A 19,124-nucleotide genomic window follows, 5' to 3' on the forward strand; every position below is an offset into this window, starting at 1 on the left:
TTTTAGTTTAGTACAAAATTTTATTGATATTAATACTGCAAAACTATAAAAGTGAATACGGAGGATCTGCACAGGCCTGGAGCCCATCCCATCCATCAACCTCTGGGACAGCAGCAAGGCCCCAAGCAGCCTTGTAAACAAACTAGAAAAAGCAAAACGTAACTGTTTAACAATAGTCTTGAGATTTGACTCTGAGCAGGGGTATTTGGAAGAAATCCCTCATTTCTGCTTTATAACACTCTTACCCAACATTCTGAAGCACATAGGCACGGGTGAAAAAAATTACCTAATCATTGGCAAGGAACAGCCTAGATCTCTGAAAATAGAAACTACAGAATCAGTAGGTGTCCAGCTCCATAATGTCCTTGAAATCCATGATAGAGAACTCTGGCATTATGTTCTTTGTGGTCCAGTTAAATAGCTACAAGCAGAGAACAGGCTAAGCTTGATGTCTTGACAAACACACATTTTCCAAGCTTGCATATGGGAGAGATTGGTGTTTCCTAGGCCACCCAAGCTATCCATCACTTCATCCCTGTGAACATTCTATCTTTTCAGGATGGCAATCCTGTTAGCAAATGGTTTCTCAACTTGGTTGGGCTAGAACAGGCTGGGGACCCTGTAATGAGCTCCTCCAGTACAGTCTACAGGAAATAGTAACTTCTGAAAAGTGATGACAATCAGATAAGGTAGGCTGAAAGCAGTAACTTCAGCAAGATCTGGGAACATCTTTGAAGTTTTCCTAGTGCCTCAGAAAATGAGTAGTAACTCCACTTGGAGGAACCCAGTACTGACACAACTTTCTAAAAGGGGAGGCCAAGAGGATCAGGGAAGCAAGATCAGATCCAGGGAGGAAGGACAAAGTCTAATTCCCTGCATGGCTTATACTGCCCATTGCCAACAACTAAGTTTGGACCCTGGGATTCAGAAAGGATCAAAATACTACATCAGTTCTCTAGATCCCTCTCTTTTCACTTCTTTCCCTGGGGTTTAGAATCACTGCTTTTTGTTCTCATCTCCTCCATCTCCCCAGACATTAACTTAGCTTTTGAGTTTGCTTGTGCCAGGGTTTGCCTGCCTCTGCCCTCCACGTCTGGATGAACTCCAGCTTCCAATCCCCTGTTCTCTCATGGTTCAATCTCCTTGTCTGTCATGGCTTTCAAAAGATGTTCATGCTTCTTGGCCGCCATCTCCTCTTGGTTCCAGATCAGAATATTAAAGCCTGAGAAGAAAAATGCTGTGTATCAGAAACTCTACATCAATCATAATACCTTAGGCTATGTCACTTAAATGCCAGAAGTTCAAAAGACTTTTTCTGTTCTAAGGTATTTCCAAAGTATAGAGGATGCAAAAATAGTTATTGCAGATGCTATCTCCACATAGCCATGGAACTCTGATCTAACTAAGAAATACAAGTAATTCCTAATCTCATCTGTCACAGGTCTAAGACCTAAATCTACAGCTAACTTAATCCCACACAGCCTGCGAAAAACTGACTAATCTTGGCTCTGCAGTCTAGGAAATGAGAGAAATTAAACGAAGGGAAACGGTACAGTCTAGCTTTGGAAAAGGCTTTTCCCCCCCTCCGTTGTTTCCTTCTACTGTTTCAGGGCCGGCAGGTGGCAGCAGCTCCCGGCTGCGGGGAGGCTTCCCACTCCAGACTCGATGTTCTCAGGAATGTTTCACAGGAGGTGACTACCAACCTGCTTCCCAAGTGCAAAGGTGTAAGACTGAAAGGAAGGTCTTGATCTCTTTCACCAATATAGGAAGTCATAAAGGGCTACTAGCGAGTGGGATTTGGGAAAACTTCTCTCACAACTTTCTTTAAAAGAATCTGGAGTAACAAGCCAGCCCTTTTCTGGGGCTAGAACCCACCCATTTAGTGCCCCAGGTTCTCTTTACTTACCCATGCCAGAAGCCAGTGTGTCTCCCATAGGGTTAAATTTATTGAGCTGAAAATGAAAACATAAGAGTCTGTAAGAGCATCACTGCTTATGTAACAGTCATAAGAGCACCACAGCTTATATAACAGCAACAAACCATCTGGAAAAAACAGTGTTTCCTAAGAGTATCACAAAAACCCCACAAAGGACCATGGACTAGCCCTGCTTGAGTCAGCAGTTTTAGCTGGCAGCCGTATCTCATGACAGCATGAGTCTGTCACAAGTAAACTGGATATGGTTCTAGTCCCTAACCCATGCCTCTTTCAGACAGAGAGCGGTGTTACTGACAGCCCTTTTGGCTGCAGCACTCAGCTCACCGAGATGATGCCAGAAGCATTTGGATCGTAGAGCTGACAAACCATCTCGCCGGTGTTTCCATCAAACACATCCACAGTTCGCAGCTCGCTCGGCGTGTACCCGGGGAACTTGGGGTCTGGGTAGCGACCTACCACAATGAGGTCATAGCGAGGATGCCACGTTGCCTGATCAGAAAACAGAGTCGTGGAAAATTAGAGAAAGGGACAGAGCTCAGCACTGACACAGTCCAGACAACTGACACTGGGAGCAACTCTTACTGTATCCCACCCACAGCCTGAGGAACAGTGCTTGCAGCAGTGTAAATATCCACCCACCAGTGTAGTGTCTTGACCAGAAATCAGACCATTTCTGATTTGCAGAGGGCTGCTACCACCAAGCATGATGATGATCTTAGATTTAACTCACCTTAATAGGTGTGAGGTGCTGAAACTGCCTATGTGGATGTGGAATCAGATGCAGTGGCTTGGTCCAGTCTGAAGATGAGTAAACCCTGATTTCATTGTGCTGGTCTGTGGTCAAAAGCTTGGCACCATGTGTTGGGCTGAAGTAAGCTAGGAAAGTGGGACAATAAGGCAAACTAAAGATCACAGTGCTGTGACTGACAAGAAACATTAGTGTCACATTTTGCTGACGGAAAATCCATTACTGTTTCTTTAATTAAAGAATAAATTCTTTAATTGGGATGTGAATATGGCTGTGTCCCCCAACAGACAAGACTTTGACATGACAGACTACCTGTCTCAAACAAACTCAAAACTCTTACAAAACTAAGATGAAACCTACTGTGCTGGATTACCTAAGAATAATATTTTTTCTCACTTCAGAATCACAGGAGGAAACACTGCAAAGAAAGGAACTTGCTCATTGCTTGCTTCACTTCTAAGGTACAGTGTCACAGTTTGTACAGCAAGTCTTAAGAAGGTGCTGCAGCTGCCCTAGCCACCTCCCTGCCTCTGGCCACACATTCCAACAGCTTCCTTGCTTTAATTACTATGCAACTTGGAATATGAGCAAAACCTACCACTGCCACCACAATAAAAGCTGAGCTGAGTGGACTCTCTGCAGACATCTATGCAATGAAATCCTTAACTCACCTGCATTAACAGGTTTCTCATGTGGAAGCAGATGAAGAAAGTTTGTTTTGTTTTTGATGTTTCTGAGGTCCCAGATTTTGACTGTCTGATCCACAGATGCTGTGGCAAACATCCACTCACATCGGGAGTTAAACTCTACATGAGTCACTTTCTTCCTGTGCAATTTCAGCTTCCAGATCTGCAGCAAACAGAAAATCATGCCAAAAAAAAAAAAAAATCAAGATCTGGAGTAAAGAAAATGAATGATTATCTACTAGTGCAGGTAAAGAGGTCTTCCATTTATAGAGTAACAAAACTTCTAAAATACACCAAGAGTGTATTGACTGGAAACAAGAAAGAAAAAGAATGACCTTGGGAAATAACTATTTAATTCTAGAAGAACTCGGATCCATCAATTTATTACAGCTATGAGAAAAGAAAACACAACCCCGGGCTTTCATGGAGGGACGTATTAGTGTCACCATACAAAGCAAGATCACATCTGGAAGACTTTAAGCAGTGCCAGACTTCCACGTGCAGAAAGATTTAAACAAACTGGAACACGTAGAGAAAATGTGCTGCCAAGATAATGAGAAGGAAGGAACTGCTTCATGTGGAAAACCAAAAAACCTTGCTTTGTTTATCTAAGTAAAAAAAGTGAGAGGAGATATAATTGGCTTCTAGAAACATGTCACCAAAGAAACGTGAGGGTAGGACAAATATTTCAATTAACAACAATAACAACCTCGAAGCGACCATGAATAAATTTCTATACAAAGCCAGAAGATTATCTCTAATCTAAAGGCGAAGCTGGCCCATCCTCCCTAGAATAATGGGTATCTCCCAACTGCAGAAAAGACTGTCACATTCTTTCAGGGGAAAAAAAAAGTAACTCAGCAACTAACCCTGAATAAGGACAAGTCACTTGGAGCACTCCTGCCTCTGCCCACTACTGGGCACAGCTCATTGGGTGGCAAACTTTTACAGATGTTACCCTTACATGCAGGAGAGATGGCAGTGACAGTGTGACAGTACAGCAGGCTCTTGAAGCAGGGCCAACTCCAGCCAGCTATTCTCTCCTCTTTCACTACTACTCCAGACTCACAGTCTGCCTCTGCCTGCCCTCTAGTGTCCAACGGCAGGAGTGCAATTTCCATCCCAATATTCGCTGCATTACTGCTCCGTGCCTACCCCCAGGTCATGGAAGGGCGTACAGCAGAGCAGTACCTCCTAAATGATTCCCATCAGGGCACTAAGTTTCTGGACGTGTGAAGGTTCTTGGCAGAGGGTGCTCACATCTTCAGGTTACCCTATAATTACTCTGGCTAGCAGCAAATACTCTTAAGGAAACGGTAGCACATGAATAATTCCTTGTTTAGGAATTATTATAACACTCAACAATGTAAAAATGTCTGCTGGGTGGCAGAAGTGGAGGACTTCTCACCACCCAGACATGAGTGGACTCATCTCCTGAGCTGCAAGTCACTTGGCTCCTTTTTCCAGGGTCCCTGTAGAGTAGGAAAGCACATGAGCCATGAAGATTCTTGTAGAGGAGATGCTGCATGGAGCCATACAAACCTCTTCACCAGAAGTGCTGAGCAGGACCACGTTGCCCACATTATCACCTGTCACCACTGCCTGGCAGCTTGCAGAAACATCCACACTGCAGTACCAGCAACTAGAGAGAAAGACACAAATCAGTGCTCTTCCTACAGAAAAGTGGAGGCAGTGGAGTTCTGGTTCACATCTCATCCCTGATAAGGGATACTGCAACAGACTGTAACTGCAATCTCTTGCCTGGTGCTGTGGGCCTGAGTATCAGGAAGAAGGACAGCTTATCAGCAATGCTTTCTGTTGGTGACTGATGTGAAATAACTTCAAAGTAATTTCAAAGTGCTTATTAGGTGGAGTGTAACACATTGCAACAGTGGAACGTAATAGAGGCTGAAGAACCACTTGGTACCTGCACATGAATATACCTTGGGAAAGATCAGAACATCCTTGGGACTTAGACAAATGTGGAGAAACAGCTTTAAAATTACATTTTCCACAGAACACTGAAGCAGCAGTAAAGACAGAAGCTTTGGACTGAAAAGCTACACACCAAACTGTCTCAACTTCATGCTCCAGGAAACAAAACTGAATAGAAACTTATCTGACAAAGACATACATCTTAATGCCAGTTCTCCTGGGAGGAGAAGGGCAGTGAGAATAAAGCTGGGGTCCTTTGGGAACTTGTAGCAAAAGCTTCACTTGCAAGATAAATTATTCTAAGAATTCAAGGCCATGGAAATGAACATGGTGAGCCTGAAGCCTGCAAAAGGGCCACAGGGTAAACTCAATAACCTGAAACTCAGATTGTGCAGGAATGTTGTGTGGCTTTCCTTATGCTACCTGAACTGCCACTGACAAAACAGACTACTGACAACAATGAAGAGGAGGAAGCTACCCTGCTCTTCTCACCTCACACTTCATAAAGTGAAAAGCTGTCAGTATCTGCAAGATAGGAGATGGCATCACCAGAAAACAACACAGGAAGATGCAGGCAGCATGCTCAGCTAATGTAAAAGCCTAAGCGCCCTGTGGCTGCCTAGCAACCAGGACCCTGTCTCCAAGCTCCCCCACGGGACCAATTCATACCAAGAGTCTCCTAACACTGGCAGAGATGACGATGTTGGAGATCTAAAGAAGCAATGCAGCATTAACCCCAAGGAACAGAGAATTAACCTTGCAGTGCCCTCTTCTCACCAAACATTATGATGCTCATGGCCACAGTCCAGGGCACGAGAGATCACCTGCACCGCTCTGCCCTCAAGATCCTGCAGACTTAGGGTGCCATCACCTGATGCCACATAAAGCTTCTCTGCCTCATAAGGACTGAACTTGATGTCTCCGAGAGAATCTCCTGGCCCTTTCTGAAATACACACAAAGCCAAGAGACATCAAGGTTAGAGTGGAAGTCAAAATCTTAATTCAACAGTCACCTCCTGGAATACACTGCCAGTTTCTCTAGGTACAAGCACTGCTTTCTGGCAGAGCACGTACACAAGAACTCTTTATTTCTAACCGGTTTCAAATCTGAGCACATACATTCCGAGCCTTCAAGTTCACCCTCACCACTTTGGGCTGCAAACCTCATTAGCAGCAAGCACTGCTGCTTCTATTAAGGGGTAAGACTAATCTGCAGTGAACCACCTGGCTCAGACCATGCTTAGGAGATCACAGCAAAACCAGCACCATTCCATGCATAAACCACAAAAAATCTCTTGATAGCCCAGTACCAAGCTTTTCTCACAGAGACTACATTCTCTAGCTCCCTACAGGCTGCTTCCAGTGCTGTATCTGGTCTTTCTCAAGGTACCAACATGCAGGAGAAACCAAGTGCAAATCTTACTGCTAACCCCATGGCACAGGAATCTTATGTTCTATGTTATGTTGTACTGTTACTATTGTTATTTTGTTTTCCCCCAGCCTGTGTCCTGAGGAAAAGTGAAAACCCTACACAAATACAGAAGAAAAGAGAGCAAGCTGGGAGTCCCCAAACTCTTTGGTAATCAAGTGCAGTCCATTTGCTGCTCACAGAACAACTACTTAGTAAAGTCTCACTGTAAATACTAGGTTTCAAGAGGCCAATGAAGATAAAAAAAGGCCTGCCCATAGAGCCTGCCAGTCCTCACAGCAGTAGGAGGATGGCATGCCCTGTCAAATCCAGGCATCACTGTTGTGACAGGCATCCCACTGGGATACAAGATCCTCGTGTCTCAGGACCCCGTTTATCTCTCCTTGCTCACCTGACCAGTCATCCCAGCACAACTTGGGTTCACCTTCTGCCCTACTGCAAGTTTGCAGCTGAACAGCCAAATTAAAAAGCAAGCATGAAAGCTGCCACTCAGAAGGAATTAGGTGGGGGAAAGTAAAGTGGAAGCTAACTCAAATTCTCTCACTTACCTTCAAGCACAGAACTCAAGTAACTAATTGAAGAGCTCAGGCTTCCACATGAGTCCACAGAAAAAACAACAGTCTTAAGAAGATAATTCTGAGAGCATCTTCTACAACTCATCTCCTCTTTTCACTCACTACTGAATGAACCCAGACTCTTAATTTTGATATTTTAGATAAGCACCAGAAGCTTGGTGGGATGAATTGGTGTGACCCTAATGGCAGGCACTGCTTGAAGTCAGTGGCATTTGTGGAGAAGCATGGAGGGAACTATGAATTGTCCTGTAAAAACCATCTGACAAGAAGCAGCACTGCTAGCAGGTGAAGAGGTTAGAAGGTCTCCAGGGCAGAGAGCTTTGTGATGTGTTAAGAACAGACAACCGAGGAAATCCACTGGACCCCCACTCTCTCACGTACAACAGGAAGTAAGCATCATAAAAGAGTCCCTCCCCAGTAGTGTAAAGCTCTTTCCTACCCACTACCCCATTTCAAGGAAAAATAAAAAGAATGAGCCTCTGAAATTCAGAGGATAAAGGACATGTATACAGGGAAGCGGAAGCCCAGCTCTCACATATTAGAGACAAACATCTCTCTCTCTCTTTCCTCGCTCTCTGTAGTGCTTCTGCCAGCAGGACACAGAGGCCCAAAGCATTACTGTATTCTTACTCCCAGTCCTCGGTGCTGGTGAAGACCCGGACAGTATGGCCATTAAAATCCTGCAGGGTGGTAGTGCCGGCAACTGACGCAGTGTACAGCTGACTAGGGTTAAAAGGGTTAAACTTCATTGCTGTGATGGCCCCTCCAGCTCCCATCTACAAGGAAGGGGATGAACAAAAGAAAAATCCACTGAGTGATGGGGAAGGAGAAAAGTGTGTTCTGTAAGTCTGCAGTCACTGCTATGTCTTCAATAGTAACAGTGAAACACACCACAGTCCTCTAAGAAGGAAAGAAGATAACCATGTCTCCCATATGATGGCTGTCTAAACCGGGAGCAGCCCTCCTGGAGGACTAATCTGCAATTCCTTCAGTCCCCGGGCAAGGTATTCCCTTGCTGTCTGGCACCACGCTATTTACAAAAAGACAAAAGTGACTCCGGAATTTCTGGAGGATAGACCTCTCAATGTGTATCTGTCTTAATTTAGAAAAGTGATACAAGTTACAAAGTCTTTGAGCCCCTTTTGGAATGGAAATGGCTGAATACAACGAGGGGGTATGCCAGCTGTACAAACCGTTCATTCTACCTTTGTTTCTCACTTGAGATAAAGGCCCCTTGTTTATCCCCAAAGATGTTTCTTCATCTGGCACAATAAAAGGTGAGCAGAGAAAGATCGAGACCTAAACCAGACATACCCTCTCTGCCTACTTGTTTCTGGCATCCCTTTAAGGTAACTGTTTGAGCAGTTGCTGCATTATTTTTCCACTGAGCACACACCAAGTGCTGCTTCATTATGAACTTAATCACCATGCCTCAGGTTTCTCCAGTGCTAGAACAGTCTGGGACTTGGGAATAGACATGCTGTTGCATCTCAGTCCTACCCATAACTGGCTACTCTGAAACCCAAGACCCTTATGTGCACCTCACAACAGACCTCAGTTTTTATCTGCCGTATTTCATAGTACTCCAGTTTTCCCTCCCACCCCTTCCTCACATAGAGAGGCTTACCCCCTTTATGAAGCAGGTTTTAGCAAGTACTTCACAGTCCCAAAGGATGATGTCTCCACCTTTGGAACCGACAGCTAGTGTACTGGGGTGTGTTGGGTGCCATTCCAGGCATGTCACTCTCCTGTCAAAGGGACTTGCTCTTCGAAAGAGGCAGTATGAGGAAAGAGAACGCAGAAAAGCCAGTTCCAGTCTCTGTTAAAAAGGTAAAGAGAATTATGACTTTTGCAAGCATCCCTGAGATTCTCTGAATGAGGAATGCTAACAATTTCTAACTGTCATTAGTATGTTCACACAAAATTCTTAACAACAAAGCTCTCTCAGGTGCTTCCCACCTATGGATGTTACAGAATTAATTAATTTTCAAATTAAAGGCATACGGGTCTGTGAAACAGTAAAACATTATGGACTGGATGGCTATGTCTGTGAAGGGGAAAAAAATCAACACTTAACCTGACAAGATGAGCAAAGTAGAGTGGATACAAGAACAGTATCACAAAACAGCATGCAAAGTCAGATCAGCATGCAAAAGTATCGCTGAGCAACAACTCAACTGGTAGAGTGGGCAGGTTTAAATATGATTCAAGGAAGTACGGAATTAACAGAGGATAAAAATCGACAGGGCTGGGTCAACCAAAAGGGAAAGCCATCTCAGCTCTTGCATTTTACAGGATTAAGAAACATAAGGGTGCACCAGACTTGGAGCCACAAACTGTACATGTGAGGAACTTTTTAGGCCCCTTTAAAGTTCTTCTGCTTGTGTTGAAGATCTTTTTATGCAGGGAGCTGAGATGTCCAACAGGTCTGGAAGGAGACACTCCTCACCTGCCTGAGCTGTGCCTGAATGGGGCCTCCCAGCATTTTCTGGTAGACATAATGAACAATGCTGCACCGCCGCTCCAGCTGAGAGGAAAGGACTCTCTTGTTTCTCATCACAAACCCACCTCCACTGCAACCTGCTAGTGAGGAAAAGAGTAAAACTTACCCATTAGCAACACCTGTCATGCTCATTCACTAAACAATATAGGAAGACATCTGCATTTGCTGCTACATCCATGAAAAGCTTCAGCCACAAGATAAAAGCCTCGAAATAATTCTTACACATCTGCGGTGCAGCAGCTTCTGCACTTAGGGAGTCCAGTGCATCCCATAGCCCACCAGAGCTTTGTGTATGCTTCCTCTTGTTAAAGCTTCCTTCTCTTTGCCAAAGATTTATCAAAGACAACAGGAAAGGACTAAAGCAATGCCACAGGTGGGTGGTGCAGCTCTTGGACAGCGTACAATTTGAATGTTTCATACCTAAAACACAATGCTGCTATCCAAAGCCCCAGCAACTTGGAAATATGCCATGAGAGGTGGTAAGCCCCTGCATACAGCAAAAGAAAGGTCATACATGTGATCAGCAGGAACACCTGAAAATTTCCCAAGTATGGCAAGATGATCTCCCGCACAGTTCCTGAAATGCCTGCCTGTGAATCAGAATTTTCTGTCTGCTCATGCTGTAGCCCATACAGTCTGCCCACAGTGCTGTGAGTTTTGTTTTTGATAATAGACTTGCTGACACCTCATGGCCTGAAAACCTTTCTGTTTGGAGTGATTTTTGCTGAGAGCACAGCTTGTTTCTACATTTTGTTCATGTTCCAAGTTTTTATCTTCAGGGACCTTTACGTTAAAACTAGATCTGTTCAGTCCCCACACCAATGGTTTGTAACACCCCAGGGGATATAAATGTCAAATGCATTTCTTAAGAAACATAAATGCTATATTCATTTAAGGACATCTATTTAAAAAAAACCCCACAAACAGAAGACTGAAACACATGGATCGTTCTATTGGATTAGAACCTAAATTAAATCTTTCTTTAATGCAATGCTGGAGAAATGCACACTTCTTTGTTCACATGCCAACATAGTGCAAATACTTGGCACACCTGTTGAAATAGGTACAAAAGTATTTCTATTCTAATTCCTTTTTTTCACTGAAGAATTAGTATCCACAGTTCCTTCTTCAGAGGAAACAGAAATTGAGGGGTTTTTTCAGATTCCATTTTACAATGAAGGATAATCTATTAGAAACAAAGCTTCTGGCCTTTTTGGAATCAGCTGAAATAAACCTTTTAAAAGGTGGTTTAATTGTAAGAAATGGAAACTGTTCTATCTGGACCAGGAGAAAAAAAAAATTTTCCAAACACATACAAACTGGAACACAGAGTGGAAAAGCTCAAATACAAAGGTCTTCACCTTTTTAAGAAAGGATTAAGGGAAAAATATGATAAGCCTCATTTTTCTGAAGTATCTTACAGAATTGGTAGATGCTTACCAAATATGAAAAAGAGGCCCTGAAGTTACAATAAAATAATGTAGCTAAGTTAACTACAGAAGGTGTTTCAACTATCTACAATTATACACAAAACTCCTTTCAAACAGAACATTTTGCCTCCACAGTCACTGTTCACCCTGCTAACTCCTCCAAGTTTGGACTTACAGACCACACAACAGAAATGTGCAAAATCATAGAACTCCTGTATCCTTGGCTGTTGAAAAACACTTCAGTAATTTCTGGATACTTAAGCCAGAATTGTACAGAAAACTCATAGTATCTCCACACAAGGCAATAACCCTAGTGATCTCCTAAACCACTGATAGAATTTAAGGTTTTATCTGAGAAAAGGAGGCTGAGGAGAGACCATGTTGCTCTCTACAACTACCTGAAAGGAGGCTGTAGGGAGAGGGGGGTTGGTCTCTTCTCCCAAGTAACAAGTGATAGGAAGGAGGAGAGGGTCTCTACTTGCACCAGGAGAGGTTTAGATTGGCTATTATAAAAAATTTCTTCACTGAAAGAGTTGTCAAGCATTGGAACAGGCTGCCCAGGGAAGTGGATGAGTCCCCATCCCTAAAGATATTTAAAAGATGTGTAGATGTGGTTTAGCAGTGGACTTCGCAGTGCTGGGTTAACACTTGAACTCTACAATCTTAAAGGTCTTTTCAAACCTAAATTATTCTATGAAGTTGCTGTAGGTAAAGTCTAGACAATTTCCTTGATAATGCAAAGCATTAAACGTTCCAGTATATTAGAAATTAATGACAAGTCCACATTACATCAAAAATCTTTTGACATTTTCTTTTTACCTAAGTTAGACACTAAAGGAAAAAAATGCCATGAGAAGTAATTAGAGGAAATTCTGTCCATTCTAGTCTGAACAGAGGTAGAAAGAATTCCTAGTTACTGTAGTAAAAGTTAGAACACGGAAAGAATGGGGTGCAAATACCTATTCAGACTGGATGCTGTAGGACACCAACCTTAGGACTACTAACTGCATTCTGAATTGCATGAGAGAAACAATGTATTACAAGATTGGTCTGTCCTACACTAAAGCAGAGATCTGGTAATACAGGAATTCCACAAAACTTAACCACCCTCAAATGAGCTAGTAACAGCATCTTCAGTGCTTCAGGCTTTTACCAAGGGGTATGGAGTCTCAAAACTTAAAACATTCATGCACGCACACACACTCACTAGACAGAAACTTGGAGAATGTACTACCCCAATACAAGTCTACCTATTAGTTCAACATCTAACCCCATCTGAACACTCATGTCTGAACATGCTTCTTGGCATTCTCCCTCCTCAACTAGTCAATGCCTGTCATTTGCAGTAAATCTGGTAGGGAGAAAGAGTAAGGATCTGAGGAAATGTTACCGATTTTCCCTGATGGTTTAGATGTTTTTCTCACAAACAACCTCTTTTCTTGTTTCTCATTCCCTCGTTCCCCATAGTCCCGCTTCCTCTTCCCAGCTGATTTTGCCTCTTCTGGCCAATGCTGACATGCCCTCTCACGTTTCTTGTCCTTTGGCTGGTTCACTGGAGCCATTCTGTCTGACCCCTGAAAGCAAACAAAGCATGGAAGGTAAGACTGTCATTCTTTTAACCAGAGAACAGAGAGGAAAACTGGAATGAAACACATCCCAGTAGTCTGAAGGTAGCGATTAGACCTGTATCCTCTCTCATTGGCACGACTCTAGCTTTTTGTTGTTCTCTACAGAAGAGAGGAACACGTTCAAAAATATCTTCTTTGTTCACATATGAAAATTAACGTACCCTAAAGCACTACAATATGTTTTGACAGATGTGCCTCTACCAGACTTTTAAGCCTGAAACCCACAGATTTGCACAAAGTACATCTGTGAAACCACATAATACCCTAACTGTTTCTCTAGTAGCTCACACTGAGCTCTTTAGATTCAGCTAAGTGAAAGGTCAGAGTTTTTATGACGATGGCCAGGGTTGACTGGCCTTGCAACAAATGGGCTCAGAAGGTACTTCCTGCATAACAGCCACTTTTTCTCACAACCACCACCTGGCATGTGGATTGGGCTCCTGCACCGCCTGGCAACCACACCTGAACTGCTCCTCTGACCGGTGGAATTCAGCCACTCGTGTCCCGCGTTATGACGGCCATGACGCCACCAAGCCCCTGAGGAAAAGCATGGGCCTCCCACGGCCTTCTCTGCAGGCGGCGGGCTGTGCGCCAAACGCCGTCCGCAGCTGCAGTTCTTTCCCGCAGAGCATCCCTAGGCTGAGCCCGTGCTCGCGTTGAGCTCGTTTAGAACTCCTGAATGGCGGTCACGGATATCTGCCCGTGTTACATATAGCTCGGCAGGCACGGCGCAGGCTCTCCCCCAGGCAGCGCCCCCCACCCGGCGCCACGGGGACTCGCGCGGGGCCGCCCCGCAGCCCCCGGCCCGGCCCGGCGCCCCCGCGGCCTGGGCGGAAGGGCCACCCCGCTCTCACCTGCGCTCTGGCGGCCTCGGCTCCCCCGGCGCCGCCGCGGCCGGCGGGCGCACTGGCCCCTCCCCCGCGGTTTCATAACCGGGGCGGGAACGGGGGGGCAGCGGCTTCAGCCCGGCCCCACGGAGCGGCACCGAGTTCGCCGGCCATGGTGGCCGCCGCCGCCCTTCGCCGCGGAGGGGCAGCGGCAGCGGCAGGGGAAGGCCGAGGAGCGCTCGGGGTGTTTGCCCAGCCGCTGCCGGCCTCCCCGGCCATCTGCATGAGCAGCGTCTCCGGCTGCGCTGGAGCGAGAGGCGGCTGCGAGGGTCACGCTCGCCTGAAACGCGCGATCCGTCTTTGTCTGCCTGTTGTTTATTTCGGGCAGCACGTAAAATCATACGCCCCTCAATAGTTTCTAGAGCACCAAATTGGCCTATTAAAGCTGTTTGGTAAGGGCCCAAACACGGCAATCAAAAAAAAAAAAAGAAAATTCAAAACTCATTTCCATAAGAAAATGTACCTGGTGTTGGAACTTAACAACAAAAGGCACTTCAAAAGATGGTAGGTAACACAGTCTCGAGAGCAGCTCGGAGAGTACCAGATCCTACACGACGAAGCTGACAAGAATGGGGAAGGAAGAGCTCTTACCAACACAGAGGGAGGTACCAGCACTTCCCCCAGCACCTGCAAAGGAGGCTGCTGTCTGCCGGCCATGTTGCGTGGGGACCTTATCCCTTATCTCTGGAGCAGTAGGGTCCCCTGCTTCAGGCCTACCAGTAACTATGCTGGCTATGAACACAGGTCCTAGAATAGCTGTACGTAGCCATGCCTTCTGTAGGGTTTGGTTTCGGGTGCTACTACTTTTTGCACTATAACTATAGTTTTGGATTGTCGCGGGTTCGGTTTGTAACCGGGCGGAAACACCAATTTAGTGTAGTGGTTTGGTCCAAAATACTCATTACTGTTTATCTGCTGTGAGATAAGAATTAGGAGAAATGCAAAACAGGCACCAAACTTGAAAGAATATAAAGAAGTTTATTAACAGACCTAAAAGAAGAAAAAAAAAAAAAATACCACCTTCAGAACTCTCCTCCTCCCCCCACCTTCCTCCCTTCTCCCACTGACGATGTGAAAAGACAACCCTTAAGATGTTCAGTCTGTTTACCACTTCCATAATAACCTTGTTCAGTCCATTTAGAAAGAGAAGTCTCTTCTTGCTCATGCTATGAAAACATTATCACAACGAGACAGCCGCCCACTTCCAAATATCGTTCAGTCCATTTAGGAAGAGGAGTCTCTCTGCCTGCGTGTGAGTCCTTTCCCCCGACTTGCAGCTTTTCCCGCAACTGCCTTCGAGGGTCCACTCTTGAAGTTTTTTGGGGTACAATTTTTAAGGTTGAGCCGTTCAGAAACAAAAACAGAGGCCCTTCTCCTTCCCTGGGAGCAAAGGGTCTTCATCATCTTCATCTTTAGGACTATCTCTGGGAGCATCTCTACGGACTGAGGGTTTCTCCTTTCCCGTTCGGAGCAAAAGTCCTCATCTGGTTCATCTCTCCCTGTCCAAACTTCTCATGAAATTACAGCTGCGTCAGCATCTGCCTATCTCAGCGCAGGTGCTTTTGCTCACGAGTTGAACACTCCATCCCCCATATCTTCATGAAATTACAACAGGATACTCTGATATATCATAGCTTCACAACAGACTTTCAGCTTTAAGCATCTCCTCTCTCTCTTCCCTCAGGTTTTCAGCTCTTCACAGCAATAAAAGGGTTAATCTCACCTCGGCCTTGCAGCTTTGCAGCTGGAATGTTGAATTTTTCTTATCGCAGTGGAGAGGGGGGAGAGCCGAGCCGCTCCGGCTGCCCACGGCAAGGCAGTGGGGGGGGTTCCACGGCTGGAACAGGTCCATGGCTTCAGGATGGCCGTGGCCCGGCCCGGCCTGGCCCAGGCAGGGCCTGGCCGGGCCCGCTGGCCCCACACGGGGCCTGCAGCCACTTGTCCCAGCGCCGGAAACGAGAGAGAGCTTGGAGGGGGAGTTTGCCTATTCTTAAATGTGGATCACAGAGGTGATCACAACTTTAAGTGGCTTAGAGAATTGTCCATATTCAAACTGGCCAGCTGATAGGTTCTATCAGTTCCCAGAGGAAACTGTAAGCACCCCTTAGCAAGGACGTCCCTTCCGGGACTATGCTTGCTAACCTATGACAGGATTTTCTCACATACTAGAAAATGCACAGAAAAACTACCCAGAAAAACAACAAACACTCAGTCTCTGCTTTTTTGCTGAACAGTAACAAAGTTTAGTTGCTGCCACCCTGCATCAGAATGCCATACACAAAAATGATAATCACTAACACAGTCTGGTTTTGGACACGTACATCAACCCAATTAGCAAGTCTTAAAGTCTCATCAGGCACTTTTGTAATAACACAGCATTTGTCTTCGAACTGTACCCATTAGCAAAAAACAGCAAGAGGAATAACTGATCATAGCACTTCCCTTCTTGCCTCTGAAGCCTCAAAAGCTTGATTTCTGTGAAGAAAATCTACTATCGAAAAACATCCTTCTTATCTTGACAGTGATCAACAGTTTTCTTCTACAGGCCTGCAGAAGTCTTCATCATAGGATCCCAAAGAAAATTTTGATGCTGTTATCCAAGTTATCTCCAGCAAAGATGAGCGCTTCCTGTCCCCACCCCTTTTGTTTCCCAGCAGTATTGTCCCACATGCACAGAACACACAGCGTAACCTACACAGTTCCCTCTTGGAGCTAACCCAGTTAGCATTTTTTAGAAATGGAATGGAACAGAAAAGAGTAGAAAAGACTATTTTGTATGGAACAGACCTACATCGAGCACCTAGTCCAACTACCTGACCAGTTCAGGGCTGACCTAGTTAAAGGCTGGTATTAAAGGCATTGTCCAAATGCCTCTTAAAAACTGACAGCTTGGGGCATTGGCCACCTCTCTAGAAAGCTTGTTCTGGTGTTTGACCATTTTCTCTGCAAAGAAATGCTTTGAAATGTCCAGTCTAAGCCTCCCCTGGTGCAGCTTCAAACCACTCCCACGCATCCTATCACTAGATCCCAGGGAGAGGAGATCAGCACCTCTCGTCTCCACTTCCCCTTCTCAGGAAGCTGTAGGGAGCCATGAAGTCATGCCTCAGCCTGCTTTTCTCCAGCCTAGACAAGCCAAACTTTGGACACAGTGGAGAACTTCAACATCGTTCTTAAAATGTGAGTCCCAGAACTGCACACAGTACTCAAGATGAGGCCACATGCTAAATACATTGTTTGTGTCAATGACTAACACCAAGTTTGCTTTCTCTCTAGAAAATCACCAGATATTTTTGTAATTATTATCCACTAAGGGCAAGAACAGCAGATAGTACACAATTCATGCACATAAAAAATGCCACTGGCCTGACATCCCACAGCTCAGTGTCCAGATGGTACTCTGAGCAAGCCAGAGAAAGACTAATTTGAGAAAATATTCTTTAATGTATTTACTGTCTCACACTCTTCAAACTACAGTATGCAACAAAGTCAGAGGAGTATAATTCTGCATGGGCAGATATTACGCTTATTTTTATGATGCCTTTTGTCAGATGTACAATAATTATGTTGAGGCTCTGCCTCACTTATGGGACATGGTTCTCTCCCACAGAATAAAGCAGTCTTGTCACTGGGTCTGGTAAAGCTATATTGTAACTAAGATCAGCTTCATGGTATTGGCAATACCATTAGGTGTTCTGCCTCCTTGTTGCCAGAATCTTTGTCCAAAGCATGAATATTTTGGGCTACTTTAGTCTCACTACTGATGTACATACCATTAGAGCAACTAGAGTTTGCCATGCACATGAAAACAAGCCTGTATTCTATGAAAAAGTAAGACAAAATATAAAACCCTAGCGATGAAAGATATCTATGCTATCTGACCTCCTGCTGTCCCATGACCATTGCTAAGCTGCCCATACTAGGAAAATTAACAAAAAGATCACTATCATTACAACCTCGTTTACCCGAGCATCCCGTCTTCCCCAATCCATTCCAGCCTTCCAGGAAAGGATTCCAACAGCCATGCTATTTAGTACTCTCGCTTTGCAATCAGTATTGGTGGTGGCCAGGTCCCACATGGACAGCATCTATCTTAGATGCTCTATCTTAAATGCACATGGGATATCAATACAGAAATGAGCATGAAAATATAACATAGGGCAAACACTGGATATAGAGTATTAATGGATGACAGGTGTTTGCTTTTTCTGACCTTCATTAATGTACATTAATTTGATAATGGAATTAAAAACTCAGAACTTAATTGAATTAGGGAGTATCTATGCCAAAGAGTTGGGTTCAGTTTTGTTTTGGTAAAAGACAAAGTTGTCACTTATACTCTCAATTGTGATTAACTCTGAGGATAAGATAAGCATCTTTCGTCACTTTTTTAAATGATGCTCATGGTGACACCATAGCCAATGACCTGTCATGGGTGTCCACCTTCCAGGGACCCCATGCTGGTAAAAGCAAAGGATTGGTCTCAAACAAAATTAGGTGGAATGGTTTCTCATGTCCACTTTCTAACACAGCATTTCACTGTATGCAAAGAGCATCAGCACAGTTACTTTTCTGGCTCTTATGAAATCTAGGGCACTTGTAAAGAAAGGCAAAACACCCAAGTACTACTCCAGAGAAGTGGAAAATTTATGGCATGCTCTTTTCTCTCTTCCTTCTGCAAGGCTCTCAGTCTTTCCTTTTTCCACCAATTGAATAAACATCACTGCAAACCCACAGCTGGTCCTTGGAATTGTGTCCCAAGTCACTTGGAAGCAGTCAAGAGGAGGCGGGCCAGCAAAGTCTCCTAGTGCTCCAAGTACAAGCCCTGCCCCAGGGGAAATTGCACTCGGGGCCTGGCGTTGCAAAAGGAAACGCTGGCAGGCAAACTCCCTGGCATTTAGAAAACAGCTGGTGTCATCTGAAACGCTCCGAGGACTTAAAAGATGAGGTCCGGATTATTCAGATAGAGGTTTTCAGAGGAATGGGTGACTGAAAACAGCTAGCTGGATCGGTCTGAAAAAGAAAGACGGATGCCAAGGCGAACAGAGGTGATGCCACCCTCTAAGCCCAGGGAGAGTTACCCACGCCACGCTCACAAGCGAGACCATAGCACTCCACTTGGGTGGGAGCCGGCCTTGGGGAACCTCCTGCTGCAACACACCAGGGCGGCTCCTGCAGGTCAGCTGGCCGGCACAGCACACAGATGAACGAACTCACGGACAGGAGCCGAACTCACGGCTGGGCCGAGCAGGCAGCTCCTCAAAGGGCTGCCTCCCTCCCGCCGCCGGTGCCCGCCACGAGGGGGATCCCGGCCAGGCAGGCTTCCCTCAGACCCCTCCTCACCCCACGGCCGATCCCAGGCCAACCCCA

At 45.1% G+C, this 19,124-nt stretch overlaps 1 protein-coding gene across 3 annotated transcripts in view; it reads right to left on the reverse strand.

The window, feature by feature from the left end:
• Positions 1–19,124, reverse strand: part of DDB2 (damage specific DNA binding protein 2) — a 19,743-nt gene continuing 619 nt past the window's right edge. Inside the window, exons 2-11 of one of the 3 annotated variants that reach the window (XM_042038166.1) lie at positions 12,633–12,816; positions 9,759–9,892; positions 8,937–9,128; positions 7,940–8,085; positions 4,913–5,012; positions 3,356–3,533; positions 2,667–2,812; positions 2,261–2,425; positions 1,907–1,952; positions 1–1,222 (exon numbers count right to left, since the gene is read on the reverse strand). In XM_042038166.1, the coding sequence (XP_041894100.1) occupies positions 1,128–1,222; positions 1,907–1,952; positions 2,261–2,425; positions 2,667–2,812; positions 3,356–3,533; positions 4,913–5,012; positions 7,940–8,085; positions 8,937–9,128; positions 9,759–9,892; positions 12,633–12,816 (1,386 nt within the window). In that variant the 3' untranslated portion in view covers positions 1–1,127. Of the gene's footprint in view, positions 1,223–1,906; positions 1,953–2,260; positions 2,426–2,666; positions 2,813–3,355; positions 3,534–4,912; positions 5,013–6,082; positions 6,250–7,939; positions 8,086–8,936; positions 9,129–9,758; positions 9,893–12,632; positions 12,817–19,124 lie in introns of all 3 variants that reach the window. The other 2 variants (XM_042038165.1, XM_042038164.1) reach the window with 2 other exon arrangements.

This window comes from Corvus kubaryi, unplaced genomic scaffold (genome assembly GCF_017639235.1).
Source record: "Corvus kubaryi isolate FWS band 111438036 unplaced genomic scaffold, C.kubaryi_AGA036_p1.0 37392, whole genome shotgun sequence".
NCBI classification, from domain to species: Eukaryota; Metazoa; Chordata; class Aves; order Passeriformes; family Corvidae; genus Corvus; species Corvus kubaryi.